Source organism: Eulemur rufifrons, chromosome 7, assembly GCF_041146395.1.
Source record: "Eulemur rufifrons isolate Redbay chromosome 7, OSU_ERuf_1, whole genome shotgun sequence".
NCBI lineage: Eukaryota > Metazoa > Chordata > Mammalia > Primates > Lemuridae > Eulemur > Eulemur rufifrons.
Window position 1 is genome coordinate 190,828,638 of NC_090989.1, and position 20,868 is coordinate 190,849,505.

The following is a 20,868-nucleotide window of genomic DNA, read 5'->3' on the forward strand; positions in this document are numbered from 1 at the left end:
ATTTAGGCCCACATTTCCACGAGAGAACGATGGGCTGGAGCTGAATGGGACTGCCCCTCTACAGATGCCTTCCTCCTCTAAGCTAGTCCCCACCTGGCCACTAATCTACAACACTTGCCTGGCCCCTCTAGACATTAGAATTAATGACTCCTGTTACAGATCATAGTGTGAGATGTTGGTTGGTTGCTCCTTTATTTTATTTTGAGAAGCTGCCTTCTGAAGTGAATTAACTTATTCAGGATTGAGTGCTGAGACGTCTTTTCTGGGTCATATATTTTTAATTAGCTTTTTTATTATTAAAGTCATACATTCTTTGTGTGTTTGTAGCGAGAGAGATAACTGACACATAAAACACAACAAAAATCTTCTGCCAGTCCCCTCCCAAGCAATGTACCCTTCCAGAGATTTACCTGTACCTGTACAAACAAGGACATACACATTCCACCAGACCTCCATGAGGGCTGGGATTTTTGTCAGCCATGGTCACTACTGAATCCCCACCATCTAGAATAGTGCTTGGCACATAGGAGATGATTAATAAGTAATTGGTCAAAGAATGGTTATTCTAGGACCTGGAATCAGGTCATGAAGAATGAATGGGAGGAGTTTACTGGAAAAGGGGAAAGAAGAACAGGAGAACAGGAGATGCAAGGCCAGGGAGGGATGTCTGAAAGCACAAGAAATGCAAGCAGTTTGGAATGGCTGAGAAGTCCAAGGGGAGGGGGGTGGTAGGTGGCTGAGGCCAAAGCTCGAAGGACCTTCAATTCCCAGCTAAGGAACATGGCCTTTTCCCAGGACTGCATGGGACAGTTTAATCATGGGCATGACCAATGTGGATTTCTCTGAATATGGTGAGAAGAAGAGGCTGGAGGGGGCTGTCAGGTAGGGAGACTGATTTTATTGTGACCAGAGGAGAGGGGCCAAGGCCTAAGCCAAGGACAGCTCCACAGGGAATGAGGGTCAGAAGTCCCAGCTGGAGACCAGACATCTGGTAACTGATCCCTGTGGGAAGCCAGGAGAAGAGAAGCTGAGAACAGTGTTCTGTGACGTGGAAGCACTGCCCCACTCTCATGGAGCAGAGAGAACTAGATAAGGGCCAAGAGATGGGCAGTCCCAGGGTGAAGATGTGGTCAGAGCTGGATTTGGCATCCATGGTGCACAGGTGGGGAGAGGAACTTCTGGAGCAGCAGGGAAGGACGAACTTAGAAGGGGATCCCAGGCAGAGCCTGTGACTGGGCCTTTGGCAGGGGGATGAGCTGTTGGTACCTGGGCTGGTGGTGGCATAGGCACATTCACAGCTTAGCAGATCTCCTAACAGCATGTGTAACCTTGGACAACTCACTTCTCTCTGAGCCTCAGTTTCCTGATTCTGTAAAATGGGAATAATGAGCACCTCACAAAGTGGTTGCGAGGATCAAATTAAGCCATGTTGGGAGAAGACTGTGCAAACTGTAAAGCCCGCTGTGAAGACTAGGCCTAGATCCGTTGCACAGCAGACAAGCAGTGTCCACTCACGGCACACATTCTGCCATCCCCCAGAGGCACACTGACAGTCACACACCTTATTAAGACCACCATTGGCAATGGGCCAGGCCCAAAATCAACTCCCACCCCTACGCCTTACATACACCGCGTCTGACTGAATCCCTCCATCTGGGCGACCCGAAGCAAGGTGTCTGGGAAGAGGTGTTGACTAGAGCAGTTGCTAGCTGCCATAACAAGTAGGCTGTAATGTGCATAACAGCTCAAAAAATTTCATTTCTTGCTCACATAACTGTCCGATGCTGGCGTTCCAGGGTGATGAGTGGCTTGCCTTCATGCACTGCCGCACAGACATTTGCTCCTTCCTTCTTGTGCCTCCACGATCCCCTGGTCTTATCTTCTGTATCTACCCAGCTGAAGGAGAGAGAGGGCGGAGGGCACACACCTACTTCTTCAAAACCTTGGCCCAGAAATGACACATGTCACTCCATTCACATTCAATCAGTGGAAACTGGTCACATGGCCATGCCTGACTGCAGGGCAGCTTGAGAAATTAAGTTTAGCCAAGTGGCCAGGAGGAAAAGGATACGAATGTGTGGAGAAAAGCTACCCACTTTCTGACATTGAAGGGCTCAGGTCATAGCCCAGAGGAGAGGGGGCAGTGGGACAGAGGGTGGAATATGGAGACAGGGGGTGGGGGGGGTCGCCTTGTCCCTATAGAAAGAGTAGCCCAAGCTAGAGTGGTGGGTGCCTGGGGGGGGTCTAAGTAAGCCCATACTTAGAGTAAAATATAAGTCCTTACAGTGGGGATGTGCATATGTAAGACAGAGGCAAACTGAGGTCTCTGGTTAAAGGACCTCAGTTCATCTAGGGTTGAGTCAGGGCTGAGAGGACAGAGCACCACCCTTCAGATGACATTGCTTGTTATGAACTTAAGTTTGTGTCCCCCCCCCCAATTCATATGTTGAGGCTACATACAGTGGCTCACACCTGTAATCCTGTATCCCAACATGTTGGGAGGCTCCAGCAGGAGGATCACTTGAGGCCAGGAGTTCAAGACCAGCCTGGGCAACATAGCAAGACTCTGACTCTACAAAACATTAAAAAAAAAAAATTAGCCAGGTGTGGTGGCATGCATTTGTAGTCCCAGCCAGTCAGAAGGATGAGGCAGGAGGATCACTTGAACCCAAAAGTTAAAGGCTGCAGCAAGCTATGATCATGCCACTGCACTCCAGCCTGGGCAACAGAGTGAGACCCTATCTCCAAAAAAAAAAAAAAATTAATATGTTAAAACACTAATCCTCAATGTGATGGTATTTGGAGACGGGGCCGTTGGTCATGCAGGGGAACCCTTTATGATGGGATTAGTGCCCTTATAAGAGGAGACAGCAGAGAGCTGGTTTCCTTTCTCTCTGCTCTCGACCATGTGAGGACACAAAGAGGGACCTCACCAGACACCAGATCCGCTGGCACCCTGAACTTGGATATTCCAGCCTCCAGAACTGTGAGAAATAAATGTTTTTGTTTAAGCCACTTGGTCTTTGGTATTTTTGTTATAGCAGCCTCAGTTGACTAAGACAGTAATCCCAAGTGAGTGTGAATGCACATATGTCTTTGGGCATAGATGTACCTGATCTGTTCCCCTACCCAGGTGGGTAAGCACGTGCATGGTTGCACATGTCACTGGGGTGTCTGAGTACAGATGTGTCTGATTGCAGTTGTGCCTGTCACATGTACCTGTCCAGGAGACTGTGCATGCATATAACTATATACCCAGGTACTCCTAATGAGAGAGAGCACATGTGTTTTTATTTATTTATTTTAGAAACAGGGTCTCACTCTGTTGCCCAGGCTGGAGTGCAGTGGCATGATCATAGCTTGCTGCAGCCTTTAACTTTTGGACTTAAGCGACCCTCCTGCCTCAGCCTCCCAAGTAGCTGGGACTACAGGCGCTTGGCACCACACCTGGAAAACCCATGTGTTTATGACATGCGCAAGTGAATGGTCTGTGTGTACATGGCCATGCATGCAAGTTGTCCATCTGTCTGCACGCCTGGGCACACACATGGAAAGACAGCCTGTAGGTGTGTGGGGATAGGGTAGTAACTCTGCACAGGCACAACTGCTGGAGGGAAGGGTGCTGAGTGTGCATTTGGCACACAGTAGGTATAAGGGTATGCTGAGTAAAGTACACATGTGGTGACACAGGTCCCAGTGCACGAGTATGAATGTTCCCAGGAACTCTGCCACAGTGTGCAAAGGTGCCTAGATATGTTTACATGCCCTGCCGTGCATCCGCACATGACCTTAGGCCTCCCTGGGCTGGGCCAGACAAGCTGACTCCTCACTGGGCACACGGAGGCCGCTGCTGTGTGTTGGTGCTTGTGTGGGATGCTGCCAAGGATGTGTTGGCAGCATGTGTGTGCATGCGTGAATGTGTCTCTGTGTGTGTGTGTGCGTGTGTGTGTGTGTGTGTGTAGGAAGAGGCGTTCGCTCTCTTAGACCTTGCTTCTTTCTGTGGTTTGGTTTCTATAGAGACACTTCCTGTGGCAGAGAAAAGAGGTAGTGAGCTGGTGTTTCAGGATGTGAGGGCCCGCGGGAGCCGAGCGGGCTCTCTCCACTGCCTGCCCACCACTGTGCAAGCTCTGGCCAGCACTGCCCACAGTCCCCATGGTGGGCAGCCCCCGTGGCAGGGACTCGTGATTGGAGGCGGCATGCCAGGGAAGCCCAAGCACCTGGGCGTCCCCAACGGGCGCATGGTGAGTGTTGGCTCTGGGCCAGGGCCACGAGGAGGGGGTGGGCACACCCAGGGTGGAGCCCAGGAGGCACACCCAGCCGGGCTGGGCAAGAGCTCACGGGCTACTAGCAGGTGGGAGAAGTTGGGTACAGACAGCTGCAAGTGGTGGGACCCGGTGCCCTCACCTAGGACCCTTCCAGATGGCCCTGCTGGGTGCCTGGTGCAACGCTGGGGCTGAGACCAGAGCAGAGTGGACCCAGGCTTCTGGTCTAGCCCCCACTGCTCCCTCACCTGCTATTGGTGTGAGCCTGACCTGGGGCTGCGTCCCACAGTAGCAGGGAGACCTGGTGTGCCCCTTGCCCCCGCCCCCCCACAGTGGCCTAAGCCCCCACACCTTGCTCAGCCTCAATCCTCCCCTCTTCACCCCATACCCCAGGTGCCCAAGGTCAGGTTAGTGGCAGCCCTCGCTGGGTCACTGCCCTCTAGCCAGACCTGCTCTGGAGGCTCCCTGCCAGAACTAGCATTCTTTGGGCAGCCTGGATGGGTCGGTAGGGTAGGGCAGGTTGGTGCAGCTTCTAGAAGTTCCTGAGCTTCCGGGGGGGCTGAGCACTAGGATGCCCTGGCTGCAGCTGCCCCACCCGCTCTGCCCTCTCCCTGGCTGCTTAACCCCTAATTGGAGCTGCCCTTGGAGGTGAGGTGAGCTGTGCTGAGCCTCCCTTCTCTCTCTAGGGCCCCCGCTGCTTGGCAGAGTCCCTCGTAACAACCTCAGGAAGGCCAGACAGTGTCCTAGCCTCCCCTACTGGGCCCCAGCCTAGTACCATGGGACAAAGCCAATGGATCCAGAGAGATCTGGGTTCCAGTCCCGGCTCTGTTGTCCCTTGCTGGGGTAGTCCTCTCTGACTCTCAGTTTCCTCATCTGTAAACCAGGGAGATTGGAATGGATCTCAAAGTCTTGTTGAGATAAGTGGAATAGTGAATATTGAGGCCCTTGGCCATTGTGTCAGCCTGATATCCCTACATTTTCAGCCCCTCTTCAGCTGAGCCACCCATCCCTGCTCCTGCCTCCTAATTCCCAAGACCTGCTTCTGTCTCTCCTTCCTCCAGCACCTCCTTACGGCCCAGGCCAGACCAGCTGGGGGGGACAGAGGCAAGTCCACCAAAGCCCGATCAGACCCCACCTCGCTGTCTCTACCTCCAGCCCAGCTGTGAAAGTTCAAGAAGAGCCCATCTGCCTTGCGCACCCACCCCAGAGGCATGATGCTTGGCTCGCCCCTGCCGGGCTGTCCCCGCCAGGAAGCCAAGGAGGAGCAGCCCCAGGCCCACCTGGGAGGGCAGCTGGATTGATGCTTCTGGAACAGTGTCCAGAACTGCAGGGCAGCTGAAGGGTCTGGAGACAAAACTGCCTCTGCCCCTCCTGTGTCAGCCCGTGACTTCTCCACCCAAGAGTCATTCAGAGTAGGGAGGGTGCCCCCAGGCTCTGCCCCAGTTCCATCCAGCCCACGGACGCCCCGCTCCTCTCAGAACTACCACACAGTTTATCTTTGCCCTTCCTCGGCCCATTGTGAACTCTCTGTGCCATCTCTGTGACCCTTAGAATCCCAAGGGTCACAGATTGCCTGCTGGCTGGTCACTAGGCAGTTCTCTGAGGCCACTCTTGGCCAGGGCAGGAGGGGTGGACAGGCACTAGCATCGTGGCAGGGGTATGGAAGGAGAGCACCTGGGGCCAGGTGTCTGGTCCCTCTGCGAGTCACCTCCCAAGGGAGGCTCAGAAGAGTGAATGATGTGCCCAGGGCAGCAGCGAGCAGAGGGGTCAGCTTCTGGACCTCCCAGCCCACCTGGCTCTGCACTCTCCGCCCGTCATTCCTGGCCCCGGCAGCTTCAGCCATCAGCCTCGCCTCTGCCGCTCAGCTAGTCCAGTCGCGGTGAAACCTGTCACTTAGAGATGGCTCCCAGCCCCTCCCAGGGCTGTCCTCACATAGCCCCAAATGCCATTTCATTTGTTCACTCCTCGGGGCCTGCTCAGTGCTGACTCTACCCAAGGCACGGCAGACTGAGCCCATCAGCCCTACCCCAGCCCTCACGCAGCCCCCAGTCTAGCAAGGCACAAAAGACACAGGCAAAAGACCAGAATAAAATTCAGGGTCGGGTGACAGCCACACAGGTCAGGAGTGGAAAAATCTTGCCTGGGACTCGGCAAGGGAGAACTAACTTCTTGACTGGCTCCGTACTCCATGGGAGAGGGGGCAGTGCCTGAAGGATGCGCAGGCTCGGGGAGGGAAGGGCATAGCAGAGGCCTGGATGTGGGAAAACAGGGCATGTGCACAGGGACATGGCCCGAGGGGAGGCTGGGAGTCAAGCCTGGAGAGGGCAGCTGTGCATTCCGCCACTGTCGGGGGCCTGGTCAGTCGTCCCCTCCTGGCAAGGAGACTTGCAAGGCAAAGCCCACGTATCTCCCTCTGTGTTTCTGGCATCCAGCTTGGGGCCAGGCACTCAAGTTCAGGGTGGCCTTACGGAGGGGTCAAGGCTAGGGGTCAGCTCCACAGGGTGGCTCAAGTTGACAGGACCAGACACCCATGTTCTGTGTGGACATTCCCAGAGAGAGTCTTGCAGCCTCAGTTTCCTCAAGCTACGATGAAATGGTAGAGGGGCCCACACAGAAGATGCTCAGTAAATCGGCCCTCCCTTCAAGGCCTGGCCCCTCCAGGGCACAGTTCGAGAGGAGCCCCTGGGCCCTTCATACCCAATTGGTCTTGCCCACCTGTGCCCTGCGGGCTGGAGCCTTGGGCCTCCAAAGCTCCCCTGGCCCACACAGGGAGGCACCCTGGGTGGAGGATGGGGAGACCTCAGGCTCCAGAGTCAGGCAAACTTGAGTTTTAATCTCAGCTCTGCCACTTCCCAGCTGTGTGATTCTTTGGGCCCTGGTTTCCTCATCTGTGAAATGGGGGCAATAATACCTGCCACACAAGATAAAGACGTAAAGATGGAGGGAGAACACAATGTTTGCTACCAGAGGGTGCCTGCCGCACAGTCAGAGCTCAGGGAGCTTGGGGCCCTTCCTGACCTCAGTGTTCTCAGGTACCAGCAGCTCCTCCAGGGCCCGCTTCCTAAGAAAGAAGTATGGGCGACTGAGGTCCGACCATGGGTCAGGGGTGTCACTGGCCACCACACCCTTCCTCACCCTTTCTTCCCCTTTCCCCATCCACCCACCACTTCTCCTCCAGCAGGCTAAGGTGGGGTGAGGCCAGCCCTGCTCAGCACAACTCCCCAGCCTGGCGGCCAGGCAGGCCAGGGCACTAGGCCGCGGGCGGTGCTGCTCTGACCGCAGCACGCCTGGCGCTTTCCCTCGCCGGGCTGCATTCGACCTTCACAGCAACCTCAGGAGACCGGGCGTGCTGAGCCCCACACTACACAGCAGGAAACTGAGGCTCAGGGAAGTACTTTCCCCAAGATGGCAGCTGAAATTGGACTCCCTCCCATGTCAGATTTCACCCTACACCATCTCAGCCCCAGCTATGTGTCAACAACTAGGGGCAGGGGGCTGGGATGGAGCAGTGTGGCAGCAGATGTGGGGCGTTCAGAGGCTAGTGTCCCTGGGGCATGGGGTGCCAGGGCAGGGTCCTCGTGGCTGCTGGGGAGAGGCCTGGACATGGGTAGGCATGCATGTGGCAGGAAGTAGACTCAGGGGCTGGGTTTGGGTGCACTAATGTCAATGCGCAGAGATCGGGGAGCCGTGCCACAGGGGGCGTGGGAGCAGACACCCAGGCAGAAGCAATGGCAAGGCCGGAAGCAGGAGTGTGCAGGAGTGTGGGGAAAATAGAAAAGTTTGATCAAGTGTAAGGCGGAGGTGAGGGGGAGGGAAATGGGTGAGGCTGAAGGGGTTCATTAGTCAGGCCCAGGTAAGGTTTTATCTGTAACCTGGCAACTGCCACGTGCCTCTGTGGGCAGGGAATGGGCCCGGGTGGGATGATAGAGAGGGGTGGGGCCTGAAGAGGAGGACCTGGGAGCCAGCCCCCTGATGGCACAGACATTCAATTAAACAGAATGTAGAAAATAAAACCTCTGAGGGCCAAACAAAATCGGAGTGTGGGCTGGCAGCAGCCCCAGCACCCGTGGCCACCTCTGGGGCTCCTGCAGCCACAGAGGGCTCTGAGCACGGGGGAGGCTGATGGGGTTGGAGGGCAGGACAGAGGCTCAGTGGATGCCCAAGGAGGGCAGAACCAGGCAGCCACAGCAGAGGATGATTCTGGGAGTGCAGAGCAGCCTGGGGGCGCAGGCAGGTGCAGGATGGGGAAGCTGCGGGGGAAGGGCAAGTGTAGGCTGGAAAGGCGCCCTCTTCGCACCGTGGCCGCCCCAGACAGGACTTTCTCCTGTAGCTGTGGGAAGCACCACCTCTCTTTGGGGGAAATGACTGTCATGATGCGGGTCACCCCGGGGAGGGCAGAGGCTGGGGGTGGGTCACCCGAGGGAGGGCAGAGGCCAGGCGAGAGGCAGCAGGACAGTGTACTGGAGTGGCTCCCCCACCCAGCCACACTCTGCACATAGTTTCTGTACCCAGCGACTTCGTGTCCCAGAGTGCCAGAGGGGAGGCGAGCTCAGGAAGGAGCCCAAAATTGTAAAGCTAGAAAAAAGCAGGGCTGGGATTTGAATCCAGGTCTGACAGACCCCAACACCTGCGCTCTTTCCTCTGTGGCAGGGGTGGCAGGTGCCCAGCAGGGTCAGGCACCAGCACTAATACAACAACCCCGACAATCGTAAGGTTCCTCGAACATTGCCTACATGCCAGATAGTGTTCTGAGTTCTTTATATGTATTTAACACATTTAATCGCAGCATTCCTTTGAAGTCAGGACCATTATTTGCCCCATTTTTAGGGGAGGAAACTGAGGCACAGAGAGGTTAAGTGCCTGGTCCAAGGTCACACAGCACAAATTTGACCTCCCAAATTTGAACCTATCTCAAGTAACATTCATGCATCAAACTGGCCCCAGGGGCCCTTGAGGAGAATGTGAGCCTCTTCTAGGGAAGGTGGTGGCTGCTCAGTGCCAGCCAAGGTTGTCATACTGGGAAGAACCTGGAGTATCAGAATCTTAAAGAACAGACAGAAAGCTGGACTTTTATGTAAAAATCTCTTGATTTTTAAATGTGGGAAACCTCTTGAAACTTAAAAAAAACTGAGGGCCAAGATACAATAATAATGTCCTACATATCTGCAGGCCGATCTGGCCCTTGAATGGCTGTTCTGTGACCTAGGTGCTCCCAGGGTGGGAGTGGGGAACAGAGGAGATTCCAGCCAGGAGGGCAGGGGTGCTTTGTTGGGGAGCAGATGTTTGCAGGCCTGTTTCTGGTGGGGATGGAAAAAAGAGACAGGGCATAATGAAAAAGGGGGCACTGAGGATGACTCAAGCCCTGGTGTGGGGAGCCCAGGTGCTGGAAGAAAGCTGGGATACAGTGAAGCTGGGTGGGTACTCTGTTTTGGTGGGGGCAGAGGGTGCCTCCATCTGGGACTGGCTGAGTTTGAGGGGCTTATGGACATTTGGGGGGAAATGTTAGCAGGAAGTTGGCTGCTTTTGGAGCTGGGGATCTGTGGATGGGACAAAGGGCCTGGGACAGAGCCAGGGAGGGGCAGAGGCCACACCACGTGGGCAGGAGGTCATGAAGAAGCTGGAGGAGCTGCTAAGAAGGTAGAAAGAGAGCCAGGGGAAACCACGGCTAGAGTCATTTTGAGAGGAGAGTTTTTCTGTTTCACTAATGGTTGGGATTCCCAGAGAAGTGGAGTTGGCCTCTCCAGCATGCTGCTCACAGTGCGGCCCCGGGGCCAGCAGTGCCAGCACCGCCCTGGAGCTTGCTAGAAACAGAGAGCCTCAGGCCCCATCCCAGACCTACTGACACCGAATCTCCAGGGGTGGGGTCCTCCCAGTCACTCTACGCTCAAGTTTGAGAGCCACTGCTCTACGCTTCAAAACAGCATCCGGTGCCCTGCCCAAGGTGGGGTGGGACCTGTCAGAGACCCTGGGCCCCAAGAGGAAACAGTTGCAATAAGGCAATCATTGACTACAGGGACACCTCTCCTTCCTCAAAGACAACAGCAGATGTTGATATAGCCTTACCACATGCTGGTCACTGCTCTAGATACTGTAATTAGATTAAACTGATTTGAACCTCACAACAGCCCCGGAAAGGAGGATGCTCTTATTAGTGCTCTTATCCCCTATTTACAGATGGAGGCAAACAAGTTGACTAACTTGCCCAAAGTCACACAGCTAGTAGGTGCCAGAGACAGGCTAAAGTCTGCTCCTACCTACCACGCTACGCACACTGGGCTCACCTAGCAGGGTGACTGGGAGGTATCTGGCATAAGTCCCAGAACACAGTGGTTGGCACAGGACAGAGAGGGAGACAACCCTGGCCACGCAGAGACTGGCTGGAGATGGCCAGCACGGCTCTCCATGTGGAGGAAGACACAGTTCTAGCTCCTGGGCGCTGGGCCCAGAACTGTCCCTTGGGAATCCTCACTGCACCCGGCTCTGACTTTCTACTTCGGGTCTCTTGTAGGTTCTGGCTGTCTCAGATGGAGGTGAGTAACAGAATGTGTGGAGGAGGCCTGGCTGAAGGGGAGGGAGGAGGGAGGTGGAAATGGATGTGGACACCCCTGCCCCTTGCCATCTTTCCAGGGAAGGTACCTGCAGAGCAGATGCCCACCTAGGGGTGGGCTTGGGCGAGGGGCTGGGGAAGGCAACAGGCTCACCCCTGGTTGTCCATCCCCTTGCAGAGCTGAGCAGCGTGTCAGGGCCGCAGGGCCAGGGCGAGGGCCGAGGCAGCTCCCTCAGCATCCACAGCCTCCCCAGTGGCCCCAGCAGCCCCTTCCCCAGCGAGGAGCAGACCGTGGCCAGCTGGGCCCTGTCCTTCGAGCGACTGCTGCAGGACCCACTGGGCCTGGCTTACTTCACTGTAAGCGCTGGGGTGAGGGGATGGGAGCGGGGCATCAGAGGGCATGGATGGAGCTTCAGGCTGGCCAGAGCCAGCTCCTCTGTCACTCCCTCGATCTAGGCTTCCTTTGGCACCCTCTTCCTCTTCTCCCAGCTGGGAGCTCTTCTTCCTTCTCTGTGCTTGTCTCTGCCTCTCATTTTCTCTGTGCCTCCAGAACTGGCTCCATCTGTCTGTCTGGCCCTATCTGTCTGGCTTGGTCTCTTGGCCCCATGTCCGGAGATTGTCTGTGCTCCCAACCTCTTTGAGCACGTCCCCAGATTCCGTCTCTGTGTCTCTGACTGCCTCCCCCTCCTCACCCTCCCAGGAGTTCCTGAAGAAGGAGTTCAGCGCGGAGAACGTGACTTTCTGGAAGGCCTGCGAGCGCTTCCAGCAGATCCCGGCCAGCGACACCCAGCAGGTGGGGGGCAGGGGGAGCTGGGCAGGGGATGTAGGGGGTACCCGGGCCTGGGCCACGCCCCCGACCTTTTCCTGTCCCTCCTCCCTCAGCTAGCTCAGGAGGCCCGGAACATCTACCAGGAGTTCCTGTCCAGCCAGGCGCTGAGCCCAGTGAACATCGACCGGCAGGCCTGGCTCGGCGAGGAGGTGTTGGCCGAGCCCCGGCCGGACATGTTTCGGGCACAGCAGCTTCAGGCGAGCGGTCCCGGGGCCGTGACCTTGGAGGGGAGAGAAATGGGGCCGGGACGGGGTCAGATCCTGGGGCCAAGCCTGAGCGGCGAGGAGGAGGCAAATGTGGAGACGGGGACGGGGCCAAATGCAGGGGAAGGGCCGGGGTCAAAGGGCGGTACTAGAGGCTGCGGAGAAGGACGGGCTAGGGGCGGAGCTTACCTGAGCACCGGGGCGGGGCCACGAGTGGGGGCAGGGCCTGGACCTGGAGGTGGGCGCTGAGGTGGGGGCGGGACTAGGCGTTTCCCCACCCCAGGTTGGGGCGGGGCCGGCCCCGGCTCACGCTCGCCGCGCTTTTCCCGCAGATCTTCAACTTGATGAAGTTCGACAGCTACGCGCGCTTCGTCAAGTCCCCGCTCTACCGCGAGTGCCTGCTAGCCGAGGCCGAGGGGCGCCCCCTGCGGGACCCCGGCTCCTCACGCCTCGGCAGCCCTGACTCTACGAGGAAGGTGCGGACGGGGTTGGGGTGGGCGGTCGGAGGCAAGGGACTCTGCAGACCGTACGCAAGAGGAGACGCCCCCGGTGCAGATCTGCGGGTGGGTGCCCACGGTCTGCCTGCGGGCTAAGGCCCAGCCCGGTGCCAGCGCCTTCCCTGCACCCGCAGAAGCCGAAGCTGAAGCCCGGGAAGTCGCTGCCGCTGGGCGTGGAGGACTTGGGGCAGCTGCCGTCTGCCGAGGGTCCTGGGGGCCGCCCGCTCCGCAAGTCCTTTCGCAGGGGTGAGGGCAAGAGCGGGTCACAGAGATGGGGTACAAGAGTTTGGGCAAATTTTGGGAGCTCCCCCTTACTCCTTCACGGCCCACAGCCAGTCGAGTATGTAAGTCTGTGAAAATCAAAATGCAAGTTCCTGTGACCACATTCCCCTGGGTGACTAGGCCCCAGAAGTTTAGAAACCACACTGGGCCCCTGCCGGATGGCTCTAAACAAGGTCCACCAGGGAGGGGAGAGGTTTTAGCAGAGGGATGGGTGAGGGGCAGAGGGGCTGTTCAGGTTCATTGCTTCCTCTTCCCTAGAGCTGGCCGGCGGGGGTGCAAACTCAGCCTTGCGCAGAGAGTCGCAGGGCTCCCTCAACTCCTCCGCCAGTCTGGACCTTGGCTTCCTTGCCTTTGTCAGCAGCAAATCCGAGGTGAGCCGCCTCCCCAGGGAGACTAGGTGCCTTATGGGCTACGGCCACTACTCAGGTCCCTCTATGTAGTTGCCATCATTCCCAGTCTTGGGCCCCACTGCCATCTCCCAGCTGGCACTGCACAGCCAACCCTTCGGCCTCCTCACTTTCTTTCCATCCTCACTACTTGGTCCCCATGTATGTAATGGGTGCAAATCCTCAGTCAGCAGGTGTGTGGACATGTGTGGGTGCCCAGATGTACACAACATGTGTGTGGGTCTGTGGGTGGACCTTTCTCTAGATACCCATATGCCTGGGTGTACATGCATGTGTTCCTGTAGGAGAACATACCTTTGCCTGCCTGTAGGTATGCCCTTGGGCATGTAGGTGCATGTTTGAGCCCCAGTGAGCTTGACTATCTCTGTGTTTCTGTGTGCATGTCCTTGCATGTGTACACATAACCTCCGCCATTCCTGCCCCAAATCAGAGCCACCGGAAAAGCCTTGGGAGCACAGAAGGAGACAGTGAAAGCCGGCCAGGGAAGTACTGCTGTGTGTACTTACCCGATGGCACAGCCTCCTTGGCCCTGGCCCGACCCGGCCTCACCATCCGTGACATGCTGGCAGGGATCTGTGAGAAACGAGGACTCTCGATACCTGACATCAAGGTCTACCTCGTGGGCAATGAGCAGGTGCGAACCTGACCTGGCCCCAACTACAACCTTCTTCCTGATCCTGACCCCAACTCTATTCCTGTCTCTGCTCAGTCATGACTCCAAACCCAACTCCATTTCTAATCTCTCAGACTAACTCTAATTCAAACCCCACCTTCCTAACTCCAGCCCTCACCACAGCATCCCCATCCCCACACCCAACTCCAAACCACCCCTAGCACCAACTCCCCACTCAAACTCAGACACCTCCCCCCCCATACCCATCTATTTCCAGCTTCATCCATATCCCACTGTGATGGGCTCAGAGGTGAAGCAGGGGGAACCACTGCTGGAGCTGGGCCATTTCCCCGTAGCTCTTAGTTCAGACTGCCATCCCCACATGGCCCATCTGTGGGGAGCCCTTGCCTCCTCAGCCACTAGGGGCAGCCAACTGCATCTAATCAATGAACTGCTTTCCTCTAGTTGCACACTACCCTTAAACTTTAAAAAAGAGTCTAGGGGAAAACTGGCTTTAAACTTAACCACCCAGTAAGGGGGATCTAAAGGAAGAATGCTGCATTCCAGGGGACCAGCAGGATTTCATTCACTTAGCAGACAAGTCTTAAGGCCCTGCCAGGTGGGTGGGTAGAGGGACCCCGGCCTGGGGCTGTCCTCCAGGCCCACAGGCTGGAGGTAAGCCAGGCAGGATATGGTCAGGAGAAGGAGTGAAACCTCCAGAGCGTGTCTCTTGGGGGAAGGTAGGCACTTCTGGCTGGTGTCTGGAAGACTTCGTGGAAGAAGCAGCAGTTGATGTGGATGGGAACGAGTTTGCCTGGCAGAGCTATGGGGGAGGATGTTCCAGGCAGAGGGAACATCTTAACTGAAGGCCTGGAGGGGGTACTTGCAGGGCACATTCAGGAGCCAGGGGCCTGGAGCTTGGGGGTGCAAGGGCAGTAGTGAGGGGTGCTCTGCCCACTCTCTCAGACTGACAGAGCAGCTGCCAGCAGCCCAGATGGGCTTTCATGCCTGCTAAATATAACTTCACCGCCCACTCTCCACCTGTCCCTGCAGCACAGCATAGGCCTACTGCCTGGGAGAGGCTGCCCCCAACCCCACTCCTGGGCTGGAGCAGGCAGTGGGGCCTCTGGGGGCCGTAATCACGACAGTTACTGTGTATGTGCCTACTGTGTGCCAGGCACTGTGCTAGATGCTTCACATCCTCTGGTCTCATGAGGGGACATTTTTGCAGTGAGTAGACAAGAAGTGTCCTTAGTAGGAGGGAATGGAGAGAACTGGACAAATGTCAAAGATGGGACAAGGCTTGGGTGGCTGACTAAAAGTGGGTGGTGAGGGAGGAAATGCATCCAGCTGGTCTGATGGGGTTTCACATGCCTGAGGGACAAGGGGGCAGCCGTCCAGTGGGCAGGTCCTGTCCTGTCCTGGGAAGCACAGGCCACCATTACCATTTCATGCCACAGCTGTTTCCCATGATGCCAATCCTTTTCCAGGAATGCCCAGCATTCTTGCCGCTTTTCTCCCTGGCCTTGGCCTTACCAGGCTCCGACTCCAGCCTGGAGCCTTATCCCCTGCCCCCCCTCATCTGCTCCCCTATAGCTCTCCTACCACCTTCCTCCCTCCAGGGAGGCCCAGTGGCGGCCACAGGGGAAGTGAAGGTATTCTCTTAGACCCCCGGGGATGGCTCAGGGTGGGAGGAGGGACTCAGACCCTGCCTGGCATCCGCAGAAGGCCCTGGTCCTGGATCAGGACTGCACGGTGCTGGCGGATCAGGAAGTGCGACTGGAGAACAGGATCACCTTCGAGTAAGTGTCCCGCCCCTAAGGCTGGCTCTGTTCTGGCTGCCTGGCGCCCAGGCCACGCCCCTCTTGATAGCCCCGCCCCTGGTTAAGGCCCCGCCCTTTCTCGAGCTTGCGCCTTTATGGATTGGGGGAGGGGGCCGGTCCGCCGCCCCTCCGCATCCCGGGGGTCCTGTGCAGGCTGGAACTGGCGGCGCTGGAGCGCGTGGTGCGCATCTCGGCCAAGCCCACCAAGCGGCTGCAGGAGGCGCTGCAGCCCATCCTGGAGAAGCACGGCCTGACCCCGCAACAGGTGGCACTGCACCGGGTGAGCTGCCAGGCGGCGGGGCTGGGACCAGGCCGGGCGGGGCCGGGGCAGGGCGGCAGGGAGCCGGCTGCCTGTCCCTCGGGCTGCTGACCTCTCCCCGCAGCCAGGCGAGAAGCAGCCACTGGATCTGGAGAAGCTAGTGAGCTCGGTGGCGGCCCAGAGACTAGTTTTGAACACTCTTCCAGGTAGGGAACGTTGGCTCCGTGCTTGATCTCTGGGGACGGCTCTGGCCCTGGAGGAAGGGAGTCCAGGCGGGAGGCAAACACTAACGGCGGGCTCTCTGCTGCAGGTGCGATGATTTCTGAAGCCGGTAACATATCCCCCTGCCGCAGCCAGGTGAGTGAGAGCCGGGGTGCCCTCTTCCACCGGCTGCTTCTCCCCTCCTGGTTGTGGCTCTGACCCCACATTCTCGCAGGGCTGCCTGCCTAGAACCCAAGACAAGGCCACCCATCCCCCTCCAGTGCCCCCCAGTTCGCTGGCGAAGGTGTCCAGTAGTGCCACTGGGAAGCGGCAGACCTGTGACATCGAAGGTATATTGGGGAATGGGGATCAGAGGGACTAAGACAGTGGGCTTGAGGACCTTTGAGGGTGGCATCAGAGAAGCTTGAGCTGAGGCAGAGGTCTGGGTGCCATTGGGGGGGGCGACCAGAGGGGATGGGCCAGGGGCAGTTAGTGCTGGGGTGAGGGAGGCTGTGGCCACAATAAGACAGCAGTACTGTGGTGAACTAGCATGGGCAGGTCTGCTAGGATGGGCCCTCTGAATTTGTGGCTGCCCTCAGGCTTGGTGGAGCTGCTGAACCGGGTGCAGAGCAGCGGGGCCCACGACCAAAGGGGCCTTCTGCGAAAAGAGGACCTGGTGCTTCCAGAATTTCTGCAGCTGCCTGCCCAAGGGCCTAGCTCTCAGGAGGCCCCATCACAGACTGAATCAGCGGCCCAGCCCACTGGGGGAGCCTCGAATTCCACTGCCCACCCGGCCCTCTGACAGCTGCCCTACAGTCCAGGCTGGCTGCATGGTGCCTGGCGGGCCAAGCATGCCGTGGGTCCGCTCTGCATGCCCTGTCTGTGCCATGAGTGTCCTTGGCCCCTTCCTGCCATGGGCAGGCCCGCAGGAAGAGCCAGGAGAGGTGAAAAGGGGACTCGGGAGCCATACCCCACAGCTGCCACCATCTGTTCCCTCGCAGGCTCACCCACCCATCCCTTGCAGCCAGGCCCCCGGGGGGATGTGGGCCTACCCCTTGGTGCAGTCTTGCCCAACAGAGGGGTGGCGTTGGCAGTGCCAGCCTCCCCAGCCTGTGCCAAGCTTCAGCAGGAGGCAGGAGGAGGGGCCGGCCCCTCCTCAGGGAGCTGGTTTGAGTAAGGCCTAGGGGTACAGGCAGGCGGCCCCGTCCTCCACCCACGTAGACTCTACTGTACATATGGATTTTGCAGTTGGCTTGGGGCAGCTGGGTTTGTCCTGGATGTATGATACTGTTATTATAATAATCGTTATTATTCTGTCATGAGGTGTGTTCCTTGTGTGCCAGTTTGCCCTGTTGTCTCCCCACACCCCAGCCCTAAACCACTGCATCTGACACCAAGGTCAGTGCCAGGAAGCTCTTAGGGCCCTCAGGATGGGCCTCCTGACTTCCTGTTTTCAGAACCTCTCTTCCTGACTGCACGGAATATGGGGGGGTGGGAGGTTGCATGAGAGACACAGAGGGAGGGAGGAGGGAGAGGGGTGTGCGTGTGTGTGTGTGTGTGCGCGCGCGCGTGTGAAGTACCCTGGCGAACTGAGCCTCTGCTGTCACTGGGCTGCTCCCCTGTCTCTGTGGATGGGAGCACATCAGTCTGGTTGCTGTTCTCTGCTTGTATCGAGGACTGTGTCTCTGTACACATAACAGGGGGCTCCTCTCAGCACATCAAAGGCCTAAGTGGGGGGACAATGGTTGTGGTGGCGGCAGGTTCTCACCCTTGGCTGCTTTGGCTGGGTGGTCTTCCCTGTCCCCAGGCAGCCAGGGAAGCCCAGACCCCACACAGGGGGAGGCAAGGAGGACCTCCCAGAGGGAGGGCCTCAGCCTATGAGGAGAGAAGCCAGACTCAGGCCCAGCCCAGAAGGGTAAGTGCTCTGACAGAGGAAGCAAAGGGACGAAAGAAGCCACCTGAGGGGGTGAGGGGTTCTCCTGACTGCCTCAAACAGGTCAAGTTCTCTTCCTCATTCCGGTCTTTCGCTTGCTGCCCCCTCTGCCAGGAACTCCCCCTACCTGCCCTCTTCTCGTTTAACTGGCTCCTCCTCATTCTTGAAATCTGTGGGAGAAATCAGTGGGGTTTCCAAGCCCACCATGGCATCATATGGGGGCTTCAGCCCTCAGCCTGCTCTGCCCTGGCTGGCTGAACCAGACTCCTGGCAGACCTGGCCAATCAGAGCACTCCATTCCCATTCCCCTGGCCAATTGGAGCACTCCATTCTACTGGCTAATCAGAGTATTACATTCCCCTGGCCAATCAGAGTTTGGTTCAGGGATGGTCCTCTGACCCCAGTGCCAATCAGAATCCTGATCCTGGTCATTTCTGCCATCTCCCGTGGGTCTGTAGAAAGGACTTGCAGGGAGAGAACCTGCACGTGAATGCAGCCAACACATGGGAGCAAGACAGATGTTCTGTGAAATGTAAATGTAATCAAGGACAATATATAATTAATACAACAAAACAAAATAAATAAAACAGATAATAGATAAGTTCTAAAAATTTTTTTTTTAAAAAGACAGAGATGGAAGGAGATTCCTGACAAAATTCAGCCATACCTGAAGTCCGCCGCTGCTGCTTCTCCTTATGCAAGCCAATAAACTCTTCCCAGGTGCACTGTGAGTTGTGTTTCCAAGACCTGCAACCAAAAATGCTGCTCTTTTGAAGAGCTGGACTTAAACACCTCAGAGGATCCTTCCCTGGTCGCCCTACATGACCATGGAAGGGCTCCCTGACTTTGTTCCCTGCCATTCTGGCCAGTTTTCTTCCTTCCCAGCACTTCCCACACTCTGAAATTACCTTGTTTACTTTATACTCATGCCCTGATAGTAGAAACCTTTTCCCTCTTACTCGCCGCTCTAGCTCCTTAGCCCAGTGAGCTGACAAATGATGCTGCCGTCTCAGTCTCAGCGAGGGATGCAGGGACAGTGGGGCATTGGGCGTCCTGGCCGGAGACTGCATAACACCAACCTGACAGTGTGGGGCCAGGAGTAGGGTTGGGAGACAGACCCATGTTCCTTCCCTGACCAGCCACAGAACTTCCTTCGAACTTTCTGGGACCTGGGACTTCTCTCTTGTGGGAGGAGACACCCTTCCCTGCTCTCCAGGATAGAGAGGTAGGGGCACCGGGTGAGAGATGGGCTATCTCCCCAAAGTTGGCAGATCCTGCAGGCCAAGCCTACTCTTCACCCAACCCTGCACCTCTGCAGACCCAGCAATGATGCGAATTACTCTGAGGGACCAGCAGGATTGCCCCATGAGAGAGCGGTCATGGGCCAGGTGGAAAAGCACCCATGGAGGTCAGCCCGTTCACATTTACTGAAGTCCCCAAGTTAGGCATGCTCCATCCCTTATTTCATTTTTGTCTTCACGACAAAACAACCTGGTAGAGATAAAATCAAGCTGCAGGAGAGGATGTGACTGGCCCAGGTCCCTGCAAGGGGTTTTTGCTGGAGCATTTGCATCACCCGGGCTGTCTGCCGTGGGGACGTACCCGGAGGGCCTGCGTGCTGTAGAAACCCCTGATGGGCAGCTGGGGCCTCTGTGGGAGAGCACTTTGATATGGCTACTCTGAGGAGCAATTTAGGAGTTTCTGCTAAAAATTAAAAACAGTGTGTGAAACCAGCAATGCCACTAGAGAATCACTCCCTTCCAGGCATGAGGGGGCCCATCCCTGCAGGGTTATCCAGGACCCCAAAATACAAACAACCAAATGCAGCTGGAGGTGGGAATAACACATGCCGTGGCGTGTCCATGCTCTGTCATAGCACACCGCAGAGAAAGAATTGAGTACGGCATGTCCTAATGTGGAAAATTCTCCAAGATGTGTTATCATTCTGTGAAATAAAGCAGAGCGATACATATGGCATGATACCTTTATATAAACCACAAACACACAGGCACTTGCAAGTGTACAGAAAGGAGAGAGAATGTTCTAAAGGATACAGGGCAAACCGACAGGGACACAAGGATGGGACCAGGATTGGGGGTAGTGGTCAAAGGAGACTTTCACCTTAGCTTTAATTTTTTTTTAAAAAGGATGTGATTTAAAATAATTGTAATAATACAAATACATGTACTCACTAATAATTGGGAGCTAAACGACAGGCACAAAGAGAAGTAAAGGACATTGGAAACCAAGAAGGGGAAGGATTAGGAGGGGGATGAGGGGAAAAACTTACCTATGGGGTATGATCGATGAACACTATTCTGGTGATGGGCACACACTAAAGCCCCAACTTACGCATTATACAAGGTATCCATGTAACAAAAACATTTGTACCCCCTTGGAAATATTTTGAAATAAATAATAAAATAAAAGAATTATAATAATACAAAGAACTCCCCAAGAACCCTTCTTTGCCCCTGCTGGCCCACTGTCCCTTGGTAGAGCCCAGTCCTTCTTTTGGGGGCTTGAGCCCGCCACCCACCTCAGCCCATTTTTGTTGGCCGGGTGTGCCGCTCTGCCATAACCCCCTCTGTGACTCCCTCCTCAGCACATCCCCTGAAGCAGTCCTGGGCTCCCTCCTCCCAGTTTCAGTGTTCCCAGGATCCTTCAAGACCCAGGGCCCTCACCGTCCCAGCCTGGCCAGGCCCCATCTGCAGGGACAGGGGCTCAGGCCCACAGCCTCCCCAGCACCCCCGAGACCTGAGGCAGGGGCGAGGGACACCATCTGGTCAGCCCACGGGGCCGTGTTTTGTAGCCACTGCCCGGAGCTGACTCTTGGGTGGCCGGGAAGGTGGCAGAGCTGCTCCCTCTCGCCCCACAAGATGGGACTCCAGGGCAGGAGCTGGCCCTGTCCACCCAGCGCACAGCATGAAGGAAGGGAGAGAACACACACAGGACCCCTCTGCGTCCTCCCAACGCACCCCATTTTACAGAGGACATAGGCTAAGAGAGCAG

General features: G+C 56.6%; 1 protein-coding gene and 1 long non-coding RNA gene across 9 annotated transcripts; one reads left to right on the plus strand and one right to left on the minus strand.

The window, feature by feature from the left end:
- Window positions 1–269: 269 nt before the first annotated feature.
- On the minus strand, window positions 270–11,568 carry LOC138388303 (uncharacterized). Of its 4 annotated transcripts, none has more exons than XR_011234111.1 (4): window positions 11,502–11,568; window positions 2,461–2,572; window positions 1,771–1,896; window positions 270–1,369 (listed from the first exon to the last, which is right to left on the minus strand). It is a non-coding gene; the product is annotated as an uncharacterized lncRNA (long non-coding RNA). The 4 variants fall into 4 exon arrangements; XR_011234112.1 differs by having other exon boundaries at window positions 270–1,002; window positions 1,267–1,896; XR_011234110.1 differs by having other exon boundaries at window positions 270–1,896; window positions 2,473–2,572.
- On the plus strand, window positions 3,870–20,216 carry RGS14 (regulator of G protein signaling 14). Of its 5 annotated transcripts, XM_069476190.1 has the most exons (16): window positions 3,870–4,241; window positions 10,771–10,792; window positions 10,988–11,166; window positions 11,510–11,602; window positions 11,692–11,835; window positions 12,174–12,317; window positions 12,473–12,584; window positions 12,879–12,991; window positions 13,458–13,661; window positions 15,366–15,442; window positions 15,617–15,743; window positions 15,847–15,928; window positions 16,033–16,079; window positions 16,159–16,273; window positions 17,247–17,321; window positions 18,488–20,216. In XM_069476190.1, the coding sequence occupies exons 1-15, from the start codon at window positions 4,197–4,199 to the stop codon at window positions 17,312–17,314; spliced, it is 1,572 nt and encodes a 523-aa protein (XP_069332291.1). In that variant the 5' UTR covers window positions 3,870–4,196; the 3' UTR covers window positions 17,315–17,321; window positions 18,488–20,216. The 5 variants fall into 5 exon arrangements, with proteins under 5 accessions (XP_069332291.1, XP_069332290.1, XP_069332292.1 ...); XM_069476189.1 differs by lacking the exon at window positions 18,488–20,216 and having other exon boundaries at window positions 17,247–18,466; XM_069476188.1 differs by lacking the exons at window positions 17,247–17,321; window positions 18,488–20,216 and adding an exon at window positions 16,523–17,240 and having other exon boundaries at window positions 3,876–4,241; window positions 15,369–15,442.
- Window positions 20,217–20,868: the final 652 nt, after the last annotated feature.